Below are 13,112 nucleotides of genomic sequence, written 5' to 3' on the forward strand. Positions count from 1 at the left end.
TTTTCAGTAAATTATAGATCACTTGGAATCTGATAATGTTTTTTCTTTCCATTTCCTAGAGAAGAATATGATCCTTCAGATTGTGCTGTTCCCATATCAACAGCCCTCATTAAGCAAATAACCACTAAGATACAACCTGGAGGCACAGTTAATCAGATGCTTGATGACTTCTATGGGCCAGAAAAGTCCCATGAACCCATTTGGCCTTACAATAAGAAGGATTCTGACAGGTAACGTTCATCATTAATTTTCTACATGTACTTCTAACCATTAAGAAATAACCATTCATGGGGCTGGAGAGATGGATCAGAGGTTAAGAGCACTGACTGATCTTCCAGAGGTCCTGAGTTCAATTCCCAGCAACCACATGGTGGCTCACAACCATCTGTGATGAGATCTGGTGCCCTCTTCTGGCCTGCAGTCATACATGCTGTATACATAATAAATAAATAAATCTTTAAAAAAAATTAAAAAAATTATGCATCTTATAAAAAAATTTAAAAAAAAGAAATAACCATTCACAAAATACTAGCTGTGTCACTCAGATTCTCTGCTGCTGTGACAAAATGCCTAAGGAAAACACCTTGCAGGAGGAAAGATTCATTTGTCTCACAGTTTCAGAGGTCTCAGTCCATTATAGTAGGGAGGGCACCACAGAGCAGAGCAGAGCCGGTCATGGCCATCAGAGCACAGAAAGAGAATGTCTTTGCTCTTAGCTTTCTTCCCTCTCAGTCCCAGCCTATTGGATGGTGATGCTCACATTCAGAATTAATCCTCTCTTGGAATATCTTCATCAGCATACCCTGAGGTATTTTGCTGGGAATCTCATATGTATTTCTCAGTCCAGTCAAGCTTATAGCTTGATTAACCGTTATGCTAGATACAGTAAATGCGGTGGAGAAGATCATTTGCAAGCATCGTTCAGATTCTGATGTCATCTAGTTTGGTTTAGCCTTATGTATATCTTTACTCATAAGGTGAAGCTTCATTACATGACAAGCTGCTTTCTTCTGCTTGCAGATGCAGCACTGGGTGAGTCTGGTGTGCCAAGGTATTCTGCGGGAGCATTGTGTGTCTGGAATGCTTAAACATACTTCATAAATTCTGAACTCATCATGTTTCAGTGAGTCACTTGGATGTGTTATTTGGAACAGGAATGAACAGCTGAGTCAGTGGGATAGCCCAATGCGAGTGAAGCTGTCAGTCTGGAAGCCATATGTGAGGACCCTCTTGATAGAACTGCTGCCCTGGGCCCTGCTGATCAACCAGTCCAAGTGGGACCTCTGGCTATTTGAAGGAGAGAAGATTGTTCTACAGGTCCCTGCTGGCAAAACTATCATTCCTCCTAATTTTCAGGTAATATGACTTAAAACTCGCACATTCGTTTTCCTCAATAACTCGATTTTATTCTTAGGTTATACTTAGGATCATAACAGGATGAATCACTTATGAAAACTGACCTGGTACGTGCATACATAAAGGGTATGGAATGTTCTTTGATACTGAAACATTTTTCAGATGTGTTTTTCCTCATCAGCAGTACTACCCATGACTGAATTATCATTACATCTAAAAACACATACTATTTACATTCTCATTCTAGTTGTGTACAAGATATTTGACAAGCACAAGAGCTGTATTAAACACTAAACACTGAGCCTCTTTTCCTTATAACTGGACTTGTTGTGAAAGTTCACTTGGTGATCATAACACCATAGAATCATTTGTGACACATGGTAGAAAATCCTCACCAGAATCAAAATTCACAGAAAGACACCAGAGAACTAACTTTTTAAACCTAACCCATTTCAAGAGGAAATATAAATTTATAAGGAAATCTTAAAAAGTATTTTCTAGTAGAGAACAATTTCAGAATCTTCTTTTTGAGTTCCAGTTTATAAACATCTTTATTCAATTGTATATTTCCCTACTTCTTTTTTATTTTGTGTGTGGGGGGGTGTTTCGAGACAGGATTTCTCTGTGTAGCTTTGCGCCTTTCCTGGATCTTGCTCTGTAGACCAGGCTGGCCTCGAACTCACGGAGATCCACCTGCCTCTGCGTCCCAAGTGCTGGGATTAAAGGCGTGCGCCACCACCGCCCGGCTATTTCCTACTTCTTAAAGCAATCAGATGCTGTCACCTTATGGACCTAATGTTGCATATTATTCTGATGTCAAATGAGATGGAACCTCTCAGTTTTTAAGTCTTTTTAATTCATGGTGTAGTCATAGCTTGAATTTGGTTTTTCTTTCTTCCTTGAACTTGAATTTCATTGTGAACCAAAAAGGATTTTAGAAACCAAAATAAAATACATGTTGTTGTTACAAAAAAAAAAGTACAGGGGACTGTTTGGTCGCCTTAATAGACCTGTTGTATAATTTTGGTTTAGTTTGGTTTGGTTTGATGTGGTTTGGTTTGGTTTTTTGAGACAGGGTTTCTCTGTGTAGCCCTGGCTGTCCTGGAACTTGCTTTGTAAACCAGGCTGGCCTCCAACTCAGGGATCAGCCTGCCTCTGCCTGCCAAATACTGGGACTAAAGGTGAGTACGACTACACCTGGCTTTGTATAATATTTTTTTAAAATCCTGGAATAAAATACAGAAGAATTAAGAACAGTAAAATTGAGGCATTGTTTTTCCAGGAAGCTTTTCAAATAGGAATTTACTGGGCAAATACAAACACTGTGCACAAGTCAGTAGCGATTAAACTGGTCCATAACCTGACCTCTCCGAAGTGGAAAGACGGCAGTAACGGTGAAGTAGTGACGCTGGATGAGGAAGCGTTCGTTGATGCTGAGATCAGACTCGGTGCTTTCCCAGGACATCAGAAGGTAAGGTCTGTGTGGCTGTGTTGCAGGGAGATGATCAGCCACTCTCCTAGACTGTCCAGTGCGTCTGCCTCCCCCTTCAGCCCTCCTGGTGCCATTGTCTAAGTCATTACAGCAGTAGATACCTGGTTGCTTCACTTCCTACACTCCTGCTTCACAGTGGAATTTTTTCCCTTACTGATGATAAACCCTGGGTTACGGAATTCACCCCGTAACTGCTCCATTTCAGAACACTCACCAGTCACTTGATTTACGATATGGGGAGTGGACTTACTGTGAAGAGTATTCACAAACTGCTTCTGACCTCCTCCTTCAGAACAGGAAGTAGGGTATCTAGCACTGTGAGCATTGAGGAAAATGTCAAAGACTGCACAGGAATGGTCATCTTGCTGGAAAGGGCGTCCTGACCAAAATGATAAAACTAATTTGATTCTCTTGTGGAATTAATGTTATAAGAAGGAATTATATTCTTCAACGCATGATTGTAAAACATTTTTATTGGTTGAGAGTCTCATACAATGTGTTTTGATCATATTCACCCTTCTCCCCCAATTCTTCCCAGATTCACCCCTACTACCATACCCACCCAACTTTGTGTTCTTAAAAAAAAAATCGAGACCAATTTGTGCTGCCCAGATATTATTATTTGATGTGTGGTCTCCCACTGGATCAAGGACAGCTTACAAGGGATGGAGGGCTGCACTCTTAGAGCGCACACATACTCTCCAATAGTTCCACTGCTGGGGATGGGATTCTGTATCCAACTCCCATCTCCATACCGGAGTTTATTCTGGCTTGGCTTGCACAGATTTGCGTGTCCTGTCACAGCTGCTCTGAGATCATATGTGCAGCTGCCCTGCAGTGTCTAGATGGCCACCATTTCTTTGTTTCATCCACTGCCTCTGGCTCTTACACTCAAATCACGCCTTCTTCTGCAATGATCCCTGAGCCTTGGGAAGTGATAGAATACATCCATTCCCTGCAGGGCTGAGTAATATGCAGTCTCTCTGCACCTTGGTCATTTGTGGAGCTCTGTGTTAATCAACATTTACTGTAAATAGAGAATGCTAGTAAGTACTCCTAGAAAAAGGTAAAATTGGTACTGTCCTGGGCAAATCTATATATAAAACAACCCTTCAAGAATAGTTGAGGCTAGGTGTAGTGGTACACACCTGTAATCAAGCACTTGCAAAATATAGAGGCCTGGGGATTCAGAAATTGGGGCTAGCTTGGGCAGTAGTTAAAAACTGTCACAAAAGAAACAGCAGTCCAGAAGTCTCCGTGTGTGTGTGTGTGTGTGTGTGTGTGTGTGTGTGTGTGTGTGTGTGTGTGTGTGTGTGTGTGTAAACACTGCTGTCTTTCCTTGCTCTCCACAGCTGTGTCAATTCTGCATCTCCTCCATGGTGCAGCATGGCATCCAGATTATCCAGATTGAAGATAAGACTACAGTAATCAATAATACACCGTACCAGATATTTTATAAGCCACAGTTGTCTGTCTCCAACCCCTGTTCTGGAAAGGAGGTAAGCAATCCATAACATGGTTGTTCTCTCTGTTTCTGTCCATTCACTAGAAATAGACTCAACTCTTTTCAGCCCAGGGCAAAGAAAAAGCTAGTACTGAATATAGAAATCCTCCTATTGGTGCTGGATTTGAAACCATCGACGGCAAGTTGAAGTTACACAGTGACAAGTGAACAGAACGCTGGCTGTAGCAGCCCTGGACAGTGCTGAACCAGCTCTCCTCAGCAGCATCTCCTCAGAGGCACCAGCATGGTCCTGATGCAGGCTCTTCGTAACCTACTACACAGTAGTGGCTCCAGAGTGTGATTGTGAACATGAAGGCTAGTGCCTGAACTGAGCCATGGCTCTGAGAGCAACGAGCTTTGTGTCCACAGGCAAGCAAATGTGCTCATAGGCCAGTTTATTTTGTTAACATCTTATAGTGGCAACATGTTCGGAAAAGAAATCCAAGACTATCCAGGATTTCTAATGTGATTCTTTGTACAATTTGTACAATACAACAGCAGTCGTAGTTTAAGAAGGTAAAGAAAAGCGTTTTAAAACAATGTAGAAGCTCCTTCACGCTGTTAAAACTATCTAGTAGATGATGATTCTCTAGTCTGTGCTCAGCATTGTACCTTTCAGCTCGGAAAAGTTGTTCTCAAATAATCAAGTATGGCGAATGTCTTCCTTTTAACTTACAGTGGGTTGTGGTATTTACAAAAGTGTCAGAACAATGACATTTTCATCATGCTTCACTGCTTTGGCACAGCTTCCTCGAGAGGAGTGGAGGCCTGATTCCTCCCCAGGTCCCTTTTCAACAGTGACCCTGCCTCAGGCAGGTAGGACCGTTTTGAGATATGGAGTCCCTAGCCATTCTGGGAGACGATGGGACAGTAGGGACTTCTTTTTCAAGTCTAAAATTCAGAGCTTGAGTCGTTGACTGAGCTTAACAGCCTGAGTTCATTCTGCAAAACCCACAGTAGAGAGACCACAGTAGTTAGTTCTCTGACCTCCTTGTGTGTGTGTGTGTGTGTACAGACGCACTAAACAAACAAACAAAAGGTAATAAATACTTATGTGAAGAGGCTCTAAAGTTGGAAACTGTAAAACTCCATTTGAAGGCTGGGCTCAGAGCATGTTCCTCCTGTGAGCCTTACAGCTTGCCGTCTGAGTCCCCAGTGCCTTTTCCTGAATCCTGCTGAGATCTCTCTCTGCAGATTCCTCCTGTCCCATATGACTCCTTCCCCAGTGCATGGCATCTCTTTCCCCAGGCCATGAGGATTTTTGCAGTGCCGAGGGTACTTTGGTACTGGCTCACAGGTCAGCCTGACGCCATATTGTTTGATTCTGCCTGAGAAGCAGCCGATGCTTCCACAGCCACCGCTGTCACGCCAGGGCCTTTGAGTGGAGGCAGGACCGCCAGCGCACCGTGTCTCCATGTTGGTCACTCTGTGAAATCACAAAGTTACTGTTTCTTAGAATAGATGCTGCTCTGTGCTGCTGGAGTGAGCATGCTCCTCTGTCTTGTCTTTCCAGTATTTTCATGTTCCAGACTGTGCTACCTTCAGCGTTTGTCCAGGTGTAGAACATCCTGCTATGAAATCCAGCTCCCTGCCTTGCTGGGACTTCATGCCTGATGTGGGGCCATCAGTGGACACAGCCGTGCTTCAGAAACAGATACTGCTGGGCTTTTCTCCTGCACCAGGTGCCGACAGCTCTCTGTGCTGGAGCCTGCCGGCTGTCATTAGACGAGAGTTTCCTAGACAGAGTGTAGCAGTGCCCTTCGGAGCCCTACGGGAGAACGGATTCAGCACCAGGTATTTTACAGTGTGTGTGCTCTTTGCCTGTCATTGTTGCTGCTCATCAGGAGGCCAGGACAGCAGTGCTCCCATATGTGATTCTAGGTTCCCTTTCATCTTTAATGATTGTAGATATTGGATACAGTCGAACAGAGGTCATGATCACAAACAGGTTGTCTGCTTAGAAGATTTTCCCCCTTTGTCCCATATGCTGCAGGGAGCTGGGAATGGTGTTGTACCAGAATGGCAGTGATGTATGGTAATGGGAAAAAAACCAAAAAAAAAAAAAAAAACAAAACAAAAAAAATCCTTTTAAGAGCTCTTACTCTCTGTAAGAAGGAAGGCAAAAGATTGAAGAAAGTACACTCGGGAAGTTTTTCTTTTCCAGTATTTTACTTTTACTTCAAAATGGAATTTTTCACAGAAGACATTTAGAGAGATAATAACATAGATAAACCCAAGCCAAGGAATATGCTGTGCTGTGGCTGTTCCTGCACGCAAGCTGTTCCAATTGCAGATTACCAATTATGCAAATAACAACCACAGGATTGGGCAGAGACATGGAACGGTTTGTTCCTACTGCACGTGCAGCTTGTGGTTGTTTCTTACTGGGGTCTTCTCTGCAGCTGTCAGGAATAACTACTGTGGTCCATGCAACCACAAAAGACCTTGTGCTGTGACCTCGTGAGAGGCACCTTCTTCTCAGGGTTCGAATTCATACACTGAGATTTAAACCATCCAACTCTTTGGATGTGTGTAGAGATTTGTAATAATTATTTTAAAGATTACAGCCTAACTGAAGATCTCCAAAATGGCCGGGTCCTGTTCCCTCCACACACACTTTCTTCTCACATGTCACGAAGACCCCATTGAACAAATCTTTTTCACCCCTAGTCCTGTGAGGATGGTTGCTTTGTGTTTGGTTTTAGAGAACATTAAGCATGTTGAGTTCTCTTGAAAGGTATGTGAATTACTTTTAAATGGAAAGTCAAAATTTTTAACAAAACATGTGGAAATTAGGTTTAAATTTGCTAAGACTCACAGTATAAATTAATCTTCTGTGCAAATATTAAGTTAAAAGTATGACCCTGTAGTCCCAGCCCCAGCTTCTGTGGCTCAAAAGGAAATTGGAAGCTGGCTTACCCAGCCCTTCCAAATGAAACAGTTTCCTTGTCTGGGTGAAGACTTCACTCTGGAAGGAAATGTCCTCTCTGTTCTCTGAGCTCCTCCTCTTTCCCACCTCAGTCCAGCAGTGGACATTTGGTAGCATGGTGGCTGCATTTTCACCAAATCTTAGTGGATACTTCCCATTGTCACTCCAGACAAGGACAGTTTTAGGGGAAGCCTCTCTGTAAATGGGGAAATTTTTGGTGCAGCATTGACCCTTTTTAGTCATCATGAACTAAGAGCTGCATTTGGGAAATTACCTAATTTCCTTAATTTGATAATCAGTGCAGTGTATCAGAATTTTTCTTTCTGTTCAGACATAAATACCATTTGTAATCTGTAGGACAGTGGTGGTTTTCTCTTTATAATAGTAGTTATCTGCACCTGTGCAGCCACTTAAAAACAAGGACTCCCAGCCTGCTCTGGTGGCCAGATGTACATCCTGTAAAGTATCGTCATTCTGTGCAATTTGACAGCACACTGATGGATTTGCCTGCCTTTAAAATGGAAAATAGGACAAACACACAAATTCTCTAGAAATTTCTTAAAAAAAAAAAATAGAAGTGGCTCAGTTCTTTCTTTACCAAACTCGTTTGAGGAGGAAGAAAGTGCAGTACTTAAAGAGTGTAAGGCACACAAGCACAGAGCCAGGGTGACAAGCAGGGTCAGCACAAGGCCAGCAGCTGTCTGTCTCAATGACAGTGTCATGGAGGGTTTAATTTAAAGTCATTTTTCACATTTTGAGTATTTTATAATAAATGCATATTACTACTTCTATAAAATTAGTAAACCTACGTTCATGTACCCCAACTATTCAGTGGGGGACAGGCTCCTTTTCTGGAAAACATACCCTCTGAGTTAGAAAAGAGGCATTCCAGAGTTTGGAATCTGCACATTCAAGTAAACACGAACCAGAGAGAAGCCTATATTCCCATGTAAACCATGCTGTCTCTGGTCTCTTCCAGGGCAATAGCACTGACCTATCAAGAACACTTTGGAATCACTTATTTAACCCTCTCAGAAGACCCAAGTCCTCGAGTAATTTTCCACAACAGATGTCCAGTAACGATTCTCATAAAGGAGAACATAAGAGGTATGCTTCACAGCCCTGAAGGGAAATGATAGAAGACATAGATTCTTTGGGGAATTTTGATTTAGTAGATACCTGTAGTCCTATGAAGAATACTTATTAAAGCATCATTCCTTCCTTCCAGTGTTTGATGTCCCTAAGTCTTTGTCCTTAAAACAGAGGTCTGCATGCCCCCCCTTTTTTTAACATTTCAGATATTCCAAAGTTTGAGGTTTATTGCAAAAAAATTCCTCCTGAGAGTTCAGTCCATCATGAGCTGTATCACCAGATTATCAGTTACCCAGACTGCAAGACCAAAGACTTACTTCCCAGCCTCCTTTTGAGAACGGAAGTGACGGAAGAAGTGACAGCGGAGTGGAGTGATGCTGTCGACATTAACAGTCAAGGAACACAGGTCAGTGGTTGCTTTTTCTGAACACAGCTTCCTCCCTTCCTCCCTCCTTCCTTCCCTCCCTTCCTCCCTCCCCCCTCCTTCCCTCCTCCTTCCCTCCCTCCCTCCTTCCCTCCCTTCCTCCCTCCCTCCTTCCCTTCCTTCCCTCCCCCCCCTCCCTCCCTCTTTCCTCCCTTCCTCCCATGTTGTATTATTTGTGTATGTGTGTGGGCACACACACACCATCGTGTGCATGTGAAGGTCAGAGGATAATCTGTGAAATTCAGTTCTCTCCTACCTCAAGTTGGGTCCTGGATATTGAACTCAGATTTCTAGATGCTGAACTTGTTGGGTTGACAAGACAGTCGAGCAGGTAAAGCACTTACTGCCAAGCCTGATGGCTTTAGTTTACTCCTTAAGATACATGTGGTAGGAAGAGATCCAGCTCCACAGGTTGTCTGTCCACACACACACACACACACACACACACAAACAAACAAATAAATACATGTCAGAAAATGAAAAATCACAGCTAAACTTGTCTCAGTGTGAGGGCACTTATATATACATTTTTATATCTTCATCAGGCTCTAAATTCTTAAATACCAGGCACATGAGGGGAACCCATCTCAGATCTAATACGTGTCAAAAATACAATAAAATTATAGACTTCTTTGTATGGAAGGTTCAGCTGTCCAGGTTTTCAGATGTTTATAGTATTGATTCTAGATTAATTCCTTCTTTTGAAAGCATGCCAATTTAAAAATTATGCTAGTAATCTATAAATATGTTTTTAGACTTCAGCAATAAAATATATTACCTTTTACTCTAAGTGTTCCTGGCATTATTTTTATTGAAATGACACTTTTTTTTCCCTGTTGTACTTAAAATTTAAATACATTTACAGTGTTGTACAATCACCAGTTTTCTGTCACTATGACAAAACACCTAAGAAAATCAGCATAAAGTTGAAAAGATTGGTTCTGGCTCGTGGTTTCAGAGCTTTTAGTTCCGACCAGTTCTGTTGCTCTTAGGCCAGTGATAAGGCAGGAATATGGCAGAGCAAAGCCTCTCAGCATGGGTGCAGCAAGCAGAGACCAGAACAAAATACATCCCTCCATGGCATGCCTGCAGCGGCCCACTTCATCAGCTAGGAACCACTTCCTAACCGTCTGTTTGGCTGTGAACTTGGAATGGCTGACTCCAGGAGGAAGTTAGCTCCCTCCTGATCCACTAACCTCCATAGCATCACCTGCTGGAGAGCTAGCCTTTAGCACATAGACCTTTGGGGCCTTTTATATCAAAGCCACAGCACTGACTACCTGACTTCAAAGCTTTTCATCATTCCCAACAGAAACTGTAATCTTCCTCTCCCCTGCCCTGGTAGCCTCTATTCTGCTTTCTTTCTCTATGAATTTGTCTACTCTAAGCATCTCAGATAAGGAGATGATGAAGTATGTGTTCTTAGTGCCTGGTCTATTTCATGGAATAGTTGTCTTAAAGGCTTATTTATGTTATAGCATGTATCAGAACATCATTGCTTTTTATGACTGAATAAATTTGTGCTTATACTTTCTTATAGGTCTTTCACATTAGTTATTCTTCACAAAAGCTTGTAAAATATGACCTGTTGTAATGGCCATAAGTATGTGTTAAAAGTATAAAGTATTTATGAGAATAATAATAGTTAACATTTGACAGCCACTCTGTGTCTGATGCTGTGCTGAGCACCCTGACTCTTCTTTAGGCTTTACAACAGTCAAGCAAGTTACGACTCGTTCTAGATGTGGGAGGGAAGCCCTCCAACAGTAGCATGACCTAAATCCCATGCGTTTAGAAGACCCTAAGAGTGTATCCAACCCTGCCTAGCTCCAGCATGTGCTGCCTATGCCAGTCCTTATTTGGATGCCCTTGACTTTTCTTTCCTGGTCCTCAGGAACACTCTCCTCTCAGGACTTATAAGAACCCCTTGACAGTCTCCTGCCTCCCTCTTTGGGCCCTCCATGGTCTTGTATAGCATTTGTAATTTTAATTATACTTCTCTTTTCTTTAAGCATTAAACATCCAGAATCCTCTATGTGATATTTATTCAACTTGAATGAAAAAATATCCAAGACAGTTCTACATTATAAATACAAACCATTGAGGTGTTGTATTTGTTCCAAAGAAGTTGCCATACTCACTAATTTATTTAATATCAAATTGCACATAGATGTTCTTACTAGGATTTTTGGGTTTTTTTATATTTTTATACATGTATATCATATACTCTGATTGTGAAAGAGAGAAAACATACAATTCTTGTCTTCCTGAATCTAGTTTATTTCATTTAATATGATGATATCCAGTTCCATCCATTTTTCTGCAAGTGACATAATTTAGTTATTTATGTTTGAATGGTATACCATTGTGGGGATATATATCGATAGGTAGGTAGGTAGGTAGGTAGGTAGGTAGGTAGGTAGGTAGATAGATAGATAGATAGATAGATAGATAGATAGATAGATAGATAATAGATCATAGATAATTTAGATAGATATATGTTTTCTTTATCCATTAATCTGTTGATACCCACCTAATTTGTACTTAAATTATTTCCTATCATATTCCTCATACCCCATCCACAGCCTGTAGCCAAGTGCCTGTCATCACTCTGAGATCTTAATAAAGGTCCGCTGAATAAGTTAATGACCAAATGAACAGACTGAATAAGAAGCAATAGTTACCAAAAGACAGGAGACCACGAGAGTCTCAGGTGTGACCTGTAAGCACAGAGCACCAAAAGAGACAAGGAGGAAAGGGCCAGATGGTGATGGGAAGGTCCTCAGCATGAGCCTGACTACAAGGTCCAGCCCAAAGCCAGAGTAAGGCAATAAAGAGAGTTGCAGGCTGGGAGCAAGCAGAAGGCCCGAAGACATAGGAGGTGAGCATGTGTGTGGCCATAAAAGTGAGGCCAGTGTCGGGGCAACTCTTCATGCCCAGAGAGGAGCAAGTGAGAAGGTAGTAAAGGAGACAGTGCCCGGAGAGACAAAGCCAAGGAACCAGAGAATAATTCCACTTGCCAGAGGGGCACCTCCACTTCTTTGCTGGGGAAAGAGGCCGGAGTGGGCACAGGAGTGGGTGGAGCCATGTAGACGGGGAGACTGGAAAATATATGACTGGGTTTTTAGTAGACTAGAGTTTATGAAGTAGATAATGAATGGTCTGCTAAGAGAGAGAAAAGAGGGTAGTGGTCTGAGAGGAGCAGTAGCTGTGAAAACAGATGAGGGGTGGGAACAGAACAAAGAGTGGGTGAGCAGCCTGTGGAGCTGCATCCACTATGGTCACCTGCGTCTCCCTGGGACTGAGCCTTACATCGGCAGTCCTCATTTGAACTGAAACTCTGCTGCATCTGTGCAGCCTCAGATGGCTACAGTCTCAGTACTTTACACATAAGTCCTGTCAATCCCAAGTGTCCCTGAACCCCCCTTACCCCCCCACCCCCCCCCCACCCCCCACCCCCACCCCCCGCATCAGCTTGAGCGTTTTTGAAATCTTAGTCATGTATGACTAGGGAATTCCTTACCATAGGCATGCTGCCTGCCAAACTGTATTTTGGGAGTTCCCATTTACTTTAAATTCCTCAGCCTTTTGTACTGGGGGGGCACTTCAAAGCTCAGAAGAGGTGCTCTTTCCGACACCTTGTCACCTGTGGGGGGAGGACCATGGAGGCTCATGTTCCCATTCATCTTTTGGGGAGCTGTGTGCCATATGTCCTGCAGACTGGCGCACTTCCTCCTCTGAAAGAAGATGTCTTTCAGAGCCTCTCACACATCTTCTCAATAATAACCAGGCATATAAACCACTGGGGAGAGAAGTCGCCGAGTCCTGAAGGGAAGGCAGTCCTTGGTAAGCATTGCCTTGCCCTCCGGGAGCACTCCTCAGCTCGAGGTCCGAAGGACAGGACACGAGGGAAACACTGACCTAAATGAGCAGAATGAAATCACTCAAAATTTGTGATGGGTCCAGACTTTGTGTTAGTCCTAGCTACATCTCCAGGCTATTTTGTACAGCAGACAGTCCTGTGTTTTATAATTTTGAAATGGGGTACATGAAACAACACATACGAATAATTTTATGATCTCACAAAGAAGATTCTTTGGGCACAGAGAATCTCAGTAAACAGTGACGGCCTAAGGAACAAGTCTTAAGCCACTGTTTTGATCTTGATAGCAGAATGGTTTGGAGCCTGCCGTAGCACATGGGATTGCAGTTCTGGTAGTCAGAACCTTATTTGGGGTAGTTAGTCAATGGTATGTTGAAAAAGCCAAATCGAGATGTGGAGAGCACATAGAAGTTACTGTGTAACTAGCAACCT

At 42.7% G+C, this 13,112-nt stretch overlaps 1 protein-coding gene across 5 annotated transcripts in view; it reads left to right on the forward strand.

Moving 5' to 3' along the window:
- The window catches only part of Vps13b (vacuolar protein sorting 13 homolog B), a 559,226-nt gene that overhangs the window by 504,059 nt on the left and 42,055 nt on the right, over nucleotides 1-13,112 (forward strand). For all 5 annotated transcript variants that reach the window (XM_052747609.1, XM_052747613.1, XM_052747612.1 and 2 more), the window contains 7 exons: nucleotides 60-230; nucleotides 1,155-1,356; nucleotides 2,639-2,827; nucleotides 4,201-4,347; nucleotides 5,866-6,146; nucleotides 8,261-8,388; nucleotides 8,580-8,779. In XM_052747609.1, coding sequence (XP_052603569.1) covers nucleotides 60-230; nucleotides 1,155-1,356; nucleotides 2,639-2,827; nucleotides 4,201-4,347; nucleotides 5,866-6,146; nucleotides 8,261-8,388; nucleotides 8,580-8,779 — 1,318 coding nt within the window. The remainder of the gene's footprint in view (nucleotides 1-59; nucleotides 231-1,154; nucleotides 1,357-2,638; nucleotides 2,828-4,200; nucleotides 4,348-5,865; nucleotides 6,147-8,260; nucleotides 8,389-8,579; nucleotides 8,780-13,112) is intronic.

Source organism: Peromyscus californicus, unplaced genomic scaffold (assembly GCF_007827085.1).
Source record: "Peromyscus californicus insignis strain IS unplaced genomic scaffold, ASM782708v3 Scaffold_20__1_contigs__length_68692818, whole genome shotgun sequence".
NCBI classification, from domain to species: Eukaryota; Metazoa; Chordata; class Mammalia; order Rodentia; family Cricetidae; genus Peromyscus; species Peromyscus californicus.